This window comes from Thalia democratica, chromosome 5, assembly GCF_965202585.1.
Source record: "Thalia democratica chromosome 5, ktThaDemo2.hap1.1, whole genome shotgun sequence".
Classification (NCBI taxonomy): Eukaryota; Metazoa; Chordata; class Thaliacea; order Salpida; family Salpidae; genus Thalia; species Thalia democratica.
Genome location: NC_139169.1, coordinates 62,412,738 through 62,428,505, shown reverse-complemented (window position 1 = coordinate 62,428,505; position 15,768 = coordinate 62,412,738). Strand labels below are relative to the sequence as shown.

Genomic DNA, 15,768 nt, shown 5'->3' with positions numbered 1-15,768 from the left:
TACTGAAGCGACCGTTTGTAGGTAAAGTTGAAAAATATCATATTAACTAGTAATGAAATAATTATCACGGTAATAAAAATTTACCTATTGTGATTGGAGAGTTGCTGACTAATTTCAATATTCCTCATTTTGACGTACTTTTTATGATGCTCCCGGATCGGAACACCAGCCTTCTTTATATCAGCTTCCCACAAATCAACGCATGACGCGTCAGTTACGTTTTCTACGCTGGAACGCTTTTCTGTTGTTCAAACAAATTATCGATACACTGAATATATAGGTTTTGAAATTCTTCAGGTTTTCAGAAAACCTTTAGTTTTCAACTATATCAAAGAGAGTTTTTTGTTCAACTTAACTGCTATCGTATGGTTCTAAAAATACAATATACAACAAATGAAAATGAAGTATGCAGTTATTAAATTATTTATTTATATTTAAATCAATAACTGAACACATAATGTTAAAATATCATATTAATTTATACAACATATCTTTAATTTAAACAACAGCTAATTATTTCTTTTTCACTCATAATTTATACAGGGTTGATAAGGGTTTTTTTTTAATAACTTTTTGAGTTTTTGAAAGTTTTGTTTATTTATAGTATAAAACTAAGTTCAAGATAAACTAAAATGTCTTAAAAAGTATAAAAAAATTAAAAAGATACTGTAATGCTACTTTAAACGTGTTTTATAATAAATTTACTAAAAAAGTTGTTGTATATGGTTGAATTTTTGTACTTGTTTAAAGTTTCATGTCTCATATTATCAAACTAACTATTTAAATACGTAGAAAACTTATTTGTAGATAACAGTATATAAACAAGAGCATGAAGGTTTTATTAATTTAAACATTTAAAAGCTCGTTTCACCTTTACAATCCTCTTATCACTGGAGGTCTCCTCGTCAAGGTTGTCTTTCCAAGATCTCATCTCAACCTTCATGTCCAGCTCCGCCACTTTGCCTGGGCCCCGGGTGCACGGCCCACCGAGGAAGTTCATGACCCTGGCCGGCATGCCGGGGAAGGAGCACTCGAGCAGGGCGATGGCGTGGGACAACTTGGACCCGAGGCACTGCTCGGGCCGGTGGGCTCTCTTTACCGGGTATGAGTCCACTTTGAGATTGTTGAAGATCTCGGTGGCAATCTCGTCGCAACTGTTGACCGGCTGAATGAATCTGTGTATTTATAAAATTTCTTTTTTGGTGAAAAAATGTATAAAATGTCTAAATTGTATACTTTTTTATTTATTTTTACTATTAAAAATATGAAAAAATCTCTGTTTTTTGCATTAAGAAAAATATTTAAAATAAAGTAAAAGTTACTTTATATATTTTTGTAAGAATCTTAGTACTAACTTATTTACACCTTTACTATCGAAAATGTGTGTACGAAATTCCTGGTTTTCTTTATTAATTCCAAGTCGTGTCTGTAAAAGTTATCTTTAAGTTATAAGCTTTTTACTTTTTAAAGATGCATAAAATGTATTTTTAAATTTAATAATTACGCAAACTAAATAACTTTTGAACTATATACATAACTAATATTTGATTTTGTTTATGTTCAAATATACTTAATTATAACTAAACTACAACATCTAGTGTTTTCTTGGATTAAAAAATTTAGATAAGATCTTGTAAACTACCTGGTTTTTATTATATATTTAGTTAGTTTTTATTAATTTTTAGATGCATAACACAAAACCTAGATCGTTTTGAAAAAATAAGTATAAACTACATCTAGCTGGATCCTCTTGATATGATGATTAACATTAAAATTTCAGCTTGTTTCCTTTTTTAAGGTAAAATACGTGACTTTTTGTTTTCAGAGATTAAGAAAAAAACTGTTTAATTGTTTTTATGTACAATGGTAACTGCAGTGTTGTAAAAATTTACTTCACATTGTAAAATTTAAGTTTAAGTTTTGTAAAGCAAGGTCATTATATTAAGAAAAATGTTCAGCTTTTAGTGAGTTAAGTTTTAAAAAAATGTTTGGTTTGAAAAAACGATTATATCATTTGTACATTTTTTAGATTAAATTTTACTTATTCAACACTAACATGAAATTTTTATACTAATCAAATACTTCGTTTTAGAGTTATAAAACTAAACAACTAAACTAATTAGAAAAACTACTTTTTATCAATTTTAGTGTGAATCTAAGTAAAAAGTCTGGTGTTGTAGAAACATCTTTTTAAATTTGAACTACTAACAAAGATTTATCCTTAAAAATGTTTTTAAAATATAGTCTTTTTTTTTTACGTTTGTTGCAAAAGACTTAAGTTTTCCACATCTGGCCCGTCAACTACAATCGTTGTCCACCCCTATTCTATGATAACAATAAATAAAACAAAACATATAAAAAGAATACGAAGCTTTATTATGAGCTACATTATCTCAAACTATATTTTAGATCGTAAAACTTTGAATTCAGAGTTATTTTTTTAAATGAATTTTTTATTTCACTGTAACAAAATCTACTTTTAATTTAAGTATACTTTATTAAGAAACTTAACAGATAAACAGTTTCGTATTTTAAAAAACTATTACTAAAACCTATAAGACTTTTATTTTATCCATAAGTTTAAAAGCCGTTTTAGCTAAAAATAATCTTTCAAATTTTTTGAATATTTTAAAATAACTTTAAGTTTTCAAAAAATATTATAGATACTTAAACGATGACAATAACAGTAGAAAACTTGAAGACTCAAACCAAAATTCGGGATGTAAGTTTGAGTTTTGTTTTTATGAATGCAAAAATATATTCTAACCACAAGGTGGCGTACACTGTGTACAAAATTATCAAAGATAAAATTGCATTTAAAAACAAAAGTTCGCTTGCAAAATGTTTACTTTGGTTAGTTTAGCTGTGGTTACATAAACGGTTTTTAGACTTTATAATTTTTATAATTTTTTAAAAGCTAAATCTAATATAACTTTTTTGTTTATTTTCTTAAGTTACGTAGTTGAAAAAATTTAATTTCTTCAAATTTTTTTATCATAATTTATTGAGTAACTTAGTTTCTGTATTTAGTCGATAAAGATTTAGTTATTTTAACATCTTGTTTTTAACTAAACTTTTTAGTTTTTATTATTTTAATAACTCTTAGTTTTTTATTAAAATATTTAGTTTTTCTCTTAGTTTAAAAGTTAAACCAGACTTTATTTTTGTTTTATTTAAAAGAAGTACTATGTGGCTGTAGAAAAATACAGATCTTGATATTTTTTTACAAGTTTTGATAATTTTTTTAGACATTATCGATCGTAAATTAATAAAAAATTGTTAAGTTTATAAAATATTTTAAATAAAACATAAAAAATTTTCAAACACAAATAAAATTTTAAACATTTTGTTTGTGTTTTAATACAGAGCTACATTAAAATTCACTTATTTAAGGGTTTTAATTCAATATAAAAATTTTTTTAAATCAATATTTAAAATGTTATTTTTTTCTAAAAAAAATTTTGTTTTGTATTATAAAAATTTCTGTTTTAACAGTAAGAATTGCTTATAGTTAAATGTTATATAGTTTAAAAGCTTGCAGAAATTAGATTTTTGAATTTATTAATAAAAAAATTGAATCTATATAAAAGATATAACTAGACAAATTTACATGAATTTTGTGTTTTGCATGGAAAAAAAAATACTTCAAAAAATCTTGACAGTATAATTTGTTAAGCTTGCTGAAACTTGCAAAATAACTTATATCTTATGTTAAATGAGTTTCAAAACTTTCGAAACAAAAATGCTAAGTTTGCCTTATGAATGAACTTATAACGTGTTAGTTAATTTCTCATACTATTTTGTTCGAAGCAGATTGACAAATGCTTTTAACTTTTTCATGAAAAACTAATTTGGTTTTTTCTTAATCAACAACACTTATGATAAATAACCAAAACTTTTCGAAGAAAAAATTAATTAAATTTCAGAACACAACAATATCATGCATTCTTTCAACAAAGGTGGGAGAATTATTTTTAATATATAAATCAGAAACCTCGCAATATCAAAACTCTTGCTTATAACTTGTCAAGCATCAAATGTCCATTCAAGCGTGTATAATTAGGTTTTCTGAATGGCATTAAGAAACGCAATACATTTGTCAGGTATAAGTCGCCTTAAAAGTCTGAAACATTGATTTTACAATCGCTATGTTTAACATTTTGATCGTAAATTTTGCTTCTCTAATGTTAAAACAATAGTAGTTTTTTTTAGTGGTAGAATTACAATGTGATTTTAAGAGCACTTGTTTAAAAGTGTTTCACGAAAAAAGGTACTTTGATTAAAAAATACTTTCTAACTAAAACTAGTTTTAGGCGTAGAAAGTTTGCTTTGTTATTTTTAAACTTTTCAACGGTATTTTAATGAGCATTAAACTAGCCATTTAAACTGAACTTAACGTGTTTTATTTTATTAGGATATTTTTCTTAAAGAAACAACACTAAACAAAAATTTAAAGTATTTTCTATGTGTATTTAAGTTACAGGTAAATTTGAGCTTAGGAGAGAGTTTTAACTAACACGATAACAAGTTGACCAATAATTATACTAATTCATTAATAAATCAGTAATAAAGTTTTTATAGCGTATAACAGGTGACATATTTACAATGCACAATTTTGTAGAAATTATACGTCTGTCAATATTTACACGATTTAAGCACCATTACTTTGCAATGATAATAACCATGTAGTGGTACCATAACGTTATAAATTAAATCTTAGATTAAATTTTAAAACATACATTCCTTTGCTTGACAAAGTAACAGACTACAACTACTTAAATGAACTTTAAAGATTGTATTTTAATATTGTAAAAAAATAGTTTCTAAAGATGACCAACATTAACTTCTTTGTTTAGTTTTTCTAATTGTTTAAAATCTGTAATTAGAAGATCAAACTTTCAAGAGCAAAACAAATTAAAACTTTTGTTTGATAAACTTATTTTACAAAAAGCTTAAAACACAACATAAACTTAATTTAAAAACAGCTCTAACTTTATTTATTTTTTTGAATAACAGTATAGATCAAGATGTTTTTTAATAATTGTCAATAAAAACGATATGGCTATATAAAAGTTTTTTTATTAAGTATATTAAATGAAAACTTGAAAAATCTCAAATTATACATAATTTAGCCAAGCTTTTTAAGTGTTTACACAAACAACCCTAATTAATTTTTAATTTTAACAACCAATATTTAATTTAACTTTATCACTTAACTTATTTGTTAAGCATGTTTATCTTTAAAACCAACAACCAACAACTGTTCAATGCATATGTTTTGAACTTAAGCTTACTGAGAAGAAACAAAAAAAGCTATTTTAAGGTGTTCCAAAATAAAACACATCAATACATTTGCTATCGACAGTACAAATAACAATGATTGTTGAAAATTAAAACTTACTTTGTCAAAACAAAGCAAAAGTCACTTAAAACCCTTTTCTCCAATGGCACTTAAAACTAAACAAACTTGCTTGGCGGTCGACAAAAATTAACAAAATTTTAGTCCTGTTCATTTATGTAACTTTGTATAAGTTCTGTAGACTTACGATTAAAGGTAATGGAAAAAAGCTTGTTTTTTTGAAGAAAGAGGTTTTTTCAAAGAAAATAGATTCGCTTTTGTTTTAACAAACCTTTAAAAACCTTTTAAACTCAACTAACAATCATGTAACTATTTACAATTTCGTTAAACTTTTGATTAATGGTTAACCTGATGAATGCGGTCTTATCATAGCAGTGAGCTGGCTTTGACAGGCCAACGTCGTTTATTTGTAAATATTTACTCCGTGTCGCATTAATCTGAGCAAGATAAATGTTATTTTAATTTTAATTTCGACTTGAATCTTCTTCGTGGAAAAAATGTTTGTTTTTACGAAAGAGAGAGGATTTTTTGGAAAGAAAAAGATTCGCTTTGATTAGAATAGTTTTACAGTAAAACAAAATGTAGAAGTTTATATTTTAGTTATTAGATCAATAGATAGTGGCAGTATATTTTCTTATAGTAATTATTACTATAATATCTTTATATATTTATTGACTTTTGTTATTGTTTAATGTTTACAATCTTTCGTATAAAGTGTATAACTTTAAAACAGATGGTATTTTTTAATTAAGAATAATAGCTTTTCATCACATTAAATATTATTGAAATATTTTAGATATTGTTTAATAGTTATTTTTTTTTTTAATAATCGTGTTTTAAAGATTTAATAACTTAATACAAAAAATATTAATTTGATATTGTTTTCGTCGCACTCCTAGCTATAATTTTTATTTAAATAGACTTTTTCTCATTTAAATACAACAAGGTATACAACTAACATAACTGCATAATGTTGACTGTTCATAAAGCTACTTATTACACCTCAGATTAAGCTCATTTTTAAATATATTTTCTAATTACTACATTTATAAATGATAAACTGAAATTAGAAAAATAAACAAATGTTTTTTTTTTGTAATTTATTTTAGTAAGGTTTAAATACTATTTACGTGAAAGTTAAAAAACTAAAAAACTAATTAGATTCATGGTTTTTATAAACTTTATATCCATTTTTTAGTGCACAATTACAACTGGCAAATTTTCTTAGTTTTACAAAGAGTTACGACAACTTTGTAAGCAGATAATTGAAAGTATCAAAATAAAAAATGCTTACATAAGGTGGCAGCTAAAATAACAAAAGCTTAAACGGTTGATACAATTACAACTTAGTGTATCATAATCATACTAACTTTAGATTCATCAGACATATAGATTTATTTACACACAATTTAACTAAATTTCGATTCACAGTTTAAACTTAAAAACAAATCAGACTGAAACTTTTAAAATTTACTATACAAGCAAGAGATTAGTTTGGAAAATTGAAACCAGATTGTATGATATAAAACGTTCACTGCATCTAAGATTAGAAGAAAATAGATGGATGTTTTATTTTACATGTTGTGGTTGAGTATAGTGCTCTGGTGTATAGGAAACAGTTCAGTAGTATGCGGAGAGGTTCTGGAACCTATATACTGGAACAACAGTAATTCACAGTGAGTTTTATTTTTTACGTTTTATTTTTTATGTTTTTAAATTTAAATACAGCAACAATTTTGAATTTAATTAAACATGTGTATAACTATGAATTAAAATAATGCATGTTTGTTTCGACCAAAAAAAAAAAAGTAAAATAAGAAAGTCCACATGCAATAAGATTTAATAAACCATGATACCCTAACTAACAGTTGCACGCAAAAATAAAATTAAATCGTAAAAAAATCGAGATTGTAAAATTACACTTATTGTTCGAACACAAAGCGAAAAATTTGACAATTGTTTCTACTGAGTGACCTCAGTTTTAAGCTGAATTAAGATAAACACAACTGCTGACGCGTGAACTATTTTCTCAAACTTTTGTTCTTGAGGTAATTTTTCTGTTAAGAAATTCGTGATTGTGTTTGCCAAGTTAAAACTATCAATCTACGTTGACATATTTTTCTTTGGCATGAGTTTGCTGGAATTACCTTGATTAATAGCTCAGTGTTATAAACATGAAAATATTTAAGTTTGAAAGAATTTAAGTTGTTTATATTCTTACTCTATTGTATATACAAAAAAGTTCTCATATGAAACATAAACTAAGTTATTTATGTTAGTTAAGATGTTTAAATACTAATGAAACTAATTCTTTTTTAATAAACAAAAACTTTACGGTTTTATTAAGGTATTTTCTGCCTAAGAAAAATACAGTTTATTTTTTTCTTATATACATTTATGGTTAATTCGGCATTAAAAACTTGTAATAAACAAACTTAAAATTTTAAAGCAAAAATTCTTTTAACAATAAAGGCTTAAACTATTTTTTTAACAATTTAAGCAGATAAAGACTTACAAAGTTTAAATTTTTTAAAGTTTCAAAGACAAACTTAAAGTTATTTATGCTCATATGTTTTTTGTAGTTTTTTACATTTGCAAAAAAATATAAAGTAATAGTTGAAACACTAAAAAAACACCCAAATGTATGGCTTTAGAAGTTCAATACTTATATTACTCATTGCTGTTTTAACTTATAATATTTCAAATTGATTTTCTAGTCAATTTCGCAATACTGTTGTACACTGTAAGGTAAGAATTTTTTAAATGTATGAAAATTATAAATGTGTAAGTTTATTTTTTCTTTGACACAGTTTAATTGTCTTGTTTAAAAGTTATGTGTTAGTAGAAAGTTACAAAAATATAATAGACTTTAAGTGGTATAAGTTGTTTATATTCCAATAAGCACTTTAAGTTGAAACAAACAATAACTTATGCATATTTAAACGAGAATTATACTTGACTAATATGTTGTATTACTATTGGTAATTATCGTACTATTTCATTACCTATAATATCAATTCTAGCATTATAGCTTTACACAGTTAAAAATTTTTAATGAAACAAGAATTTTATATTTTTCTAGTTACAATAAAGATTTTTTTTTGCATTAGACATTACGAATATATATTAAAATGCGTAAAAACTTAGTAAATGAACTTTTAGTACACTAAAAGTTAAAATTAATTTTTACTTTAGTACTTTTAATTGTTTTAATTTTATGTAGCTTTACTTTTTGGACTAAAAAAGTCAAACCTAATTTGTTTTTTTTTCTCTTGTTGAGTTAAAGAAGGCTTCTTGAATAAAACAAGTAAAATAAGATTTTTATGATTCTGTAATTTAATTATAAGATTTAATGACATTCACAGTTTACTCCTTAAATTACTCATTGATGTTTGAGGTTATCGTATTCTAAATTAAAATCTATTTCCTATTTAGTCATACTCAAAACTGCAAAACAGTTGTTTATTTTAAGTTAGGAATTTTTAATTATATTAAACACAAAATTGAGAAATATATTTTTACCATAACTTTTTTATTAGAAAGTGTATAATGTTAAAACTAAGTATTCTTGTTTTACATGAACATTGAACACTAATAAAGAAATTGTAAAAGATTAAAGTCCAAACTTTACCTTCAAGTATTCTTCACGGAGAGTTATATTGATTTTTATATCTAAATTACATTTCTTTTCACACAGTTTAAAAATAGCTCATGTATTTTTCTCTGCAAATTAAAAACTGTGCTTAACACTTTTATGTACTGTTATATTTCGAAAGAGAAAGCAAGCCTCTAAAAACAATATTTTAGCCCTGCGTGTTTTATGGTTTACCTTGTGAAATACTCGTGCGTAATCTATTGTGCACTAACAAAAGATTTACGATTACAATCTAACGTTTATTGAGTTGAAAGCAGAAATTTATTGTCGTGTTGTTTTTCAGATAATTTCTAGCTCTCATGTGCTTATAGCATTAGCATCACGTTTATTAAGTCTAATAAGACAAAACTAAAATAACAAGTTTTCGATTTTTTTAACGTAAAAAATTAATTCAAATTGTAAAGTTTGAAAAAATTTGGAAACTTAAAATCAATTTTTTTCTAAACAAGACCCATTTATGTATAATGTTTTTAACAAAAAAATACATTCCTTTTCTTTTTTGAAAAACTTTTAACTCAGTTTTGTTGCGTATAACCTTTGTTTTGAGTTTATCAATCTTATCTTTTAAGACTTAAGTAAACATGTATAAAAATTGTGACAAATATTATGGTATGTTTTAAAGCAAAATATATTTTGCTAACTATTTTTGCATAATGGACTTTTTTATGTTTTAAATTCAAACATATTAGTATTTTTTGATAATTTAAAACTTTAAAGTATGAAAAACCTAATAAAATAATAAAATAAGGAATTTAAGCACAAATTAATTTAAAATTACCCAAACTTTTTTTGATTCTTAAATGATAATATATTTTTATAATTTAAATAAACGCAACTGTACTTTTTTGTGGTAAATTTAATTTATTTATTTACAAAAGCTTATATTAAAAAAAGTGTTATAGTTCCAAAAAATACTTTACAAAAATTTTTTAACACGAAACTTTCTGCCTTATCTACTTCGACTTCATTAAACATTGTTAAAAACATTTTCTCAACTTAAAAATTAATCAAAACTATTGAATACTTGGTCTTTTTTTCTTCCTAAACATTTTCAGACACATATTTTGAATTTTAAATGTAATTATATAAACATCTTGTTACAAACTGTTTGTAAAGTGAAACTTACCATATTTTTGCCATAGGATTTAAAGTTAACTAATAAAGTAATAAGATTTTGTATAAATATTATGTAGTTATTGCTTCAATCTTAGCTAGTTATAAACATATCTAATTTTGTAATAAATATATTTAATAAAAATTATCATGCAATAACTTTAAATAGAAAAATAAAAGAGTTAACTTTTAAATTAAATAAGAACGTTTTCAAAAAATTTACGCCTTGCACCTTTATATTTACTGTTTTTATCTAGACTAACCTTTAAACCACGTTTTTTAATAAATCTTAAGATCATATTTTATTCATATTGTTTGGAAAACCTTTTGTTTTTGTTATTTCACAAATCTAAATTTAAAAAGTTTTAGTTTAAAAACTGTTATTTTTTTTCTAATTCGAAGTATAATTTAACTAAAAATCAAGCAACAATCAACAAGATTGCTTTTTTTAACTTGAATTGTATATTTACTTAAAATTGATTTCGTAGATATTTTTTCAATCTTCTTCAATTTAATACTAAAGATTTAAATTTCAAAATGGTAAAACTCGTTTATCACTTCAAAAAATTTAACTTCTAGCAACAGAAAAATTAATTTAAACTTATTGTTCAGGTTCAAGACCTCCAACTTGCTAGTCAAGGTGAACTTTGAACCAATTTTGACACTACAAAAAAATGTTAATGTCTTAAATTACTTACTTTTCAGGTTCAAGACCCCTAACCTGCAAGTTAAAGTCAACATCGACGACAAGCTGGACATGATATGCCCGCTTCGCTCCGACAAACACACAGACCTGTACTACAAAATATACTTGGTCGACCTGAACGGGTACGACAACTGCGACACCTCTGGCGGCAGGAGGTTGATCACGTGCGCAAACCCCCACAAGGAGAAAAAGTACACTTTCTTCTTCCAGGAAATATCCCCCAGTCCGTGGGCGTTGGAGTTCAGGGCAGGGGAGGTTTATTACGTCATTTGTAAGTTTATTACGTCATATGTTTGTTTACCACATTATTTGGGAGTTCGAATCGTTGCGTCATTTGTCACTTCATTTAAAGTTTTATCAAATTATTAATAGTATTTTAATTTAAATCTACTTTTTTAAACTTTTCGTCTCACTGTAAACTGAACTAAAAGTTAATGACAACTGCAACACAATAACTCAAAAAACACACATACTAAGATCTTAGTATGTTTTTATAGAATAAGAACAAAATGCCTGATTTTATAGTTGTTTTAATCTTTTTTTTATGAAAGCTAGCAATAATTTATTTTTATTTATAAAAAATAATGAGGTATGCGACTTTTAATTTCATAGTTAGATACAATACTGAACTTGTTTTGTTTATACCAACTTCGAATTAAGGCTGTATTTTTAACAAAGAAGTAAATTTTAAACGTAAAATGTTTAAAAAGCTGAGAAGTTTTAACTATAAAAAATAGATCTACAATGTTTTTTTTAGCTTTTAGCTTAACTTAATCAATAATTTAAATCCTAGTCAGCATTTGATTAATTTATACCTTGCACCTTTACATACGATTATTTTTACATTAAATATTTAACAACTTATACTTATAAATTCAGTATAAACTCTACGTAGTTTTTAAAGTTATTATCTTTCTTTTTTTAACTTTGCGTCAGTATCTAAGAAACCTAACTAATCTTAGAAATATTAGAAATTACATTTTTAGCAACTTTGTAGTAGATAAATTTTTATTGAAAAAAGTTTTAAGATGTTTTTTCAGTACATAAAACTTTATTACATTATAATGTACAGAAAGTGTATTTTAGTTTTATCGATTTAATCCTTGAAATAATTGCATTTGCTTTTGAAAACATTTACATTTAGTATTAATAGGTTTTAACTTTTAAGTATAATATCTACTCTTTAACTAATAAGCCCTTTAAAAAATATTAATTGTTTAAAGAGTGTAAGATGTGAGGATGTTTATTAAAAGCTTATAATACCTTTGTATAATTATTGTAATCATTCATCGCACAAAAATATTAATCAAGGGTTAAAACTTTTTAAGAACAACTTTTTTCATGGTTAAACTTTAGTTTTAGAATAAGCGGCATCAAAACAAGTGGTAGAACAGAACGTATTAAAACATTACATTGTTAGAGCAAATATACGTGTTTAATTTTCTCTTACTTAATTTTATACACATAGCAACCTAATATTAACACACCCCTACGCAAATAATCGTGTTTTAAAAATCACCGAACAAATTGAAATACACACAGTTTTGACATTGTTCACTTCAACGTATAAACCAGTGTATAAACACTGGTATTAAATTTTGAAAGTTAAAGCTTTTGCATCTATATAGTAGATTGATCCTCTTCAAATAAAAAAGGATTTTGTCGAACATTTTTATTTTTCCACAGCAACCTCGGACGGCACAGAAGTTGGGTTGAACCAGAAAGAAGGAGGGTCTTGCATAAGGCACAACATGAAACTGCAAATAAAAGTTAACAGGAACACTTATGAGAGTGAAGGTAAGAAGGTTTTATGTATGCAGAACTTTTAAATTTTAAGTATAATTTTAAAGTTAAGAACTTTGTAATTAAAAATAAGTTACTAAAAACGAATTTTAAAGTGAAAAATCCAACTACGTATATTTAAGAATTTACATTATTTTTAAAGAGGTTATAGTCTAATAACTATTTGTAAACACCAGTTTTCGAACTTTAAGCTTGTTGTATTTTTTCTGCTAAGCTTTCGTAAAAATCAAATAAGCTATTTTGTTTAATTTAAAAACCACGAAAATAAAGTTTTATTTGTAACTTTTATTTTAATTTATAGTTCAAAAGAAAAAAATACTGCAATAGTTCCTCTCATTTTACACATAAAAAAAGTATAGTTTGAAGCGTTATTATTCACCCTTTCTAATAAAAACTGTATACTGTTCTTAGAAATCATTTTTCAAAATTTCAGTTAAAATTCTAAATAAAATAAATCATGCAAGAATGTGGCTTCACACCGTGAACAGTTTAATTGATAATTTCCCCGAAAAAATCATTCAAAATAATCTTGAAAGCATGTCAAAGTGCTGTGCGTTTGCCCCAAAAAAAAAAGTTGAACCTTGATTATTAAGTATTAATGAGGCTTGAAATTTTCATTAGAAAAGATGTTGTCGTGATGGAAAAATCCATAAATTTTTAAACGGTGTGAAATACCTTTTTCTTAAATATCAGTTTTAAGCATGTAAACTTTATGTAAGTATGAGTAATAGATTTTGGAGTTGCTTAAGATTCTTATCAGTTTTCACTTCCTCTACAAACGCCCATAAAAATTGAAAAAACATTAAAACTAAAAGATATCACTTTAGATATCCAAGTGCTGGTATACTGCAGTTGTTAACGTTTTAGTTTTTCGAACAACTACAAGTTTTTGACAATTTTTATTAAAACAGGCAGCCAACTTTAGTGTTATAATTCAAAACTGGTTACATGCATTTTGAAAAGTATTTTAGACAATAAAAATCAAGTCAAAGGAAGTAATCTTGCTTTAAGAACGGTATTTAAATACGGTATTTAAAAAAAATATATTCTAATTACTTTGCTAATTTTTATTACTTACTAATTTATAGCTTATTTAAAGTATAGTTTATTTATAATGTTTTTAATACAGTAAGATATCTTTAAAAATTTTTTGATGCTATTTTGATATTAAATATTTTTTAACAAATATTGAAGTATTAAGCCATTAAAATTTGTACAAATCTATGCCCATAAGTTTAAAAAATTTAATTAATGTAACTTTTATATTATAGTCAAATATTTAACTTCTAGTAATTAAAAATTCAATTGTTCAAAAAGATTTAATTTTTAAGAAAATTCAAGCCTTTTCAGACAAGCAAAACACGAAATAAGTACAAGTAAAAAGGTTGATGAACTTGATAAAAAAATATAAACCTAGCAAAATATTTTCAGATCAAGAAAACGCAGATGAGTCTGAAGAAAATAGTGAAAATGGTTTAGAAGTAACTAACAACGAGCAAAAACAACAAGGCAACAACGGTAAATTGTTTCTGTTTGTAAATAAGTAAACAAGCTGCACTTTGAAAAAAAAAATTACTTAAAGTTTACTTTTAATAATTTTATTGAAACATTTTCGGGATATCACGTATTATGTATTATGAAATAGACTTATTAACGCATAATATTTTCAATTGCAAAGCTTTCTAACAAATCAACTAAAGTGCCTCAAACAATATTTTTCTCAACAAAACTATAAACTTTTTCAGACTTGAACGCAACAAACGAAAAAGACCGAGCCTACGAAGAAACAAACGAAATTGACGACAGCAACCAATCATCAGAAACCGACCGAGCACAAGAAGCAGACGACGAACAAAACTCTTCGGACGAATCAATCAAGCTGATGATCGGGGTGATCGTGGGAGCCGGGATCGTCATCGTCATCCTCTTGTGCCTCTTCTTCGGGTACAGGTTGTACGCTAGTAAGAAGGTGAAGGACGCCAAGAAGTACTCCTACCACCACCCCAACCCCCGTCTCAATATGACGTCACAGAGTCATCATATAACGTCAGAAGTCACTTTGATGCCCATAAACCCCATCCAGTCACAGCAGAGGCAGGCTTTCCACGGATCGCGTGTTAGTTGTAATATAAGCCGGGTCCAGGGTTCGAACACTAGCGGCAACCGAGAGCAGCGGGTATCGCACCCCCGGTCCCCGCCTCCCTATAACGAGAGTTTCCTTGGCAACGGAGGGTCCGTGGTGGCGGTTTGACAGCTGAAAAATATTTTAAAGTTGAATTCGTATGACTTGTTGAAACTTTAGGAAATAGAAATATGTAGGATTTAATTGCATATTAGTTTTTGCAGGTTTTGTTAAGAAGGAAAAAAGTGTTAAAAATTAATAACTTCACTTACTAGATGTAAATTAAATGATTTTTTTATACTTTTGATATGTATATGTAAGTTTATATCTTTCAAAAACTATTTTTAAATTTTTACAGTATTATTTAAAAAAAAAGTTAATTTTTTTTTTTTTACGGTCTCTAAATAATGATGTAGTTAAACAAAATAATTTTTAATTTTATTTCTTCGCTGTAAATGTTTTTTAGAAAAACAACTGTTTTAAGTTTCCAATCATATTTTGCTGCCAAAGATTCAAGTGAATAATTGTATCTAATTTGTAACTAATAATTTTTTTTTATAAGTTGCAGTGTCTATTACGTCTGTAGTTGTTGACACGTGTATGTTTTACAACAGTAGATAACTATTACTATTAGCAGTTTTTCTTTACTATACAAGTAGTTAAGATTTTTACAATATACAAAGATTTCTAAATTTTTTTCATAATCGTTGATACTTAAAATTCGAACTATTATTTTACACATTTTAAATTTAGAATTAATAACTTTTCGGCAAAAGCTTTTTTATACACAACCACTTGAAATAAAAGCACATTTTTTTAATCGAAAAAAAAAACATATAGTCAAAGAAAATAGGTTAAAGATTTGTTTTAAAAATTTGAAATTTAATTTAAATACCTTTTTAGATTTTTAAGTTAAAATTAAATACAAGACTTTCTTTTAAGTTTTTTTAGTAATAATCTCACTGAAACTAGTTAATAAAATGTTTACAAGAGTCTGACTAGCTTTCAAT

At 25.7% G+C, this 15,768-nt stretch overlaps 1 protein-coding gene across 1 annotated transcript; it reads left to right on the top strand.

The window, feature by feature from the left end:
• Positions 1 to 6,795: 6,795 nt before the first annotated feature.
• Positions 6,796 to 15,554, top strand: LOC145835922 (uncharacterized). Its single transcript, XM_082943678.1, has 5 exons — positions 6,796 to 7,035; positions 10,833 to 11,104; positions 12,520 to 12,630; positions 14,068 to 14,154; positions 14,382 to 15,554. The coding sequence occupies exons 1-5, from the start codon at positions 6,920 to 6,922 to the stop codon at positions 14,885 to 14,887; spliced, it is 1,092 nt and encodes a 363-aa protein (XP_082799804.1). The 5' UTR covers positions 6,796 to 6,919; the 3' UTR covers positions 14,888 to 15,554.
• Positions 15,555 to 15,768: the final 214 nt, after the last annotated feature.

What these genes read in the sequence shown, in the direction of transcription:
- LOC145835922 (XM_082943678.1), top strand. Translation starts at nt 6,920, where the DNA reads ATGGATGTTTTATTTTACATGTTGTGGTTGAGTATAGTGCTCTGGTGT. An exon ending in TGGAACAACAGTAATTCACA is followed by an intron (nt 7,036 to 10,832) that starts GTGAGTTTTATT and finishes CTTACTTTTCAG; the next exon opens with GTTCAAGACCCCTAACCTGC. An exon ending in AAAACAACAAGGCAACAACG is followed by an intron (nt 14,155 to 14,381) that starts GTAAATTGTTTC and finishes AAACTTTTTCAG; the next exon opens with ACTTGAACGCAACAAACGAA.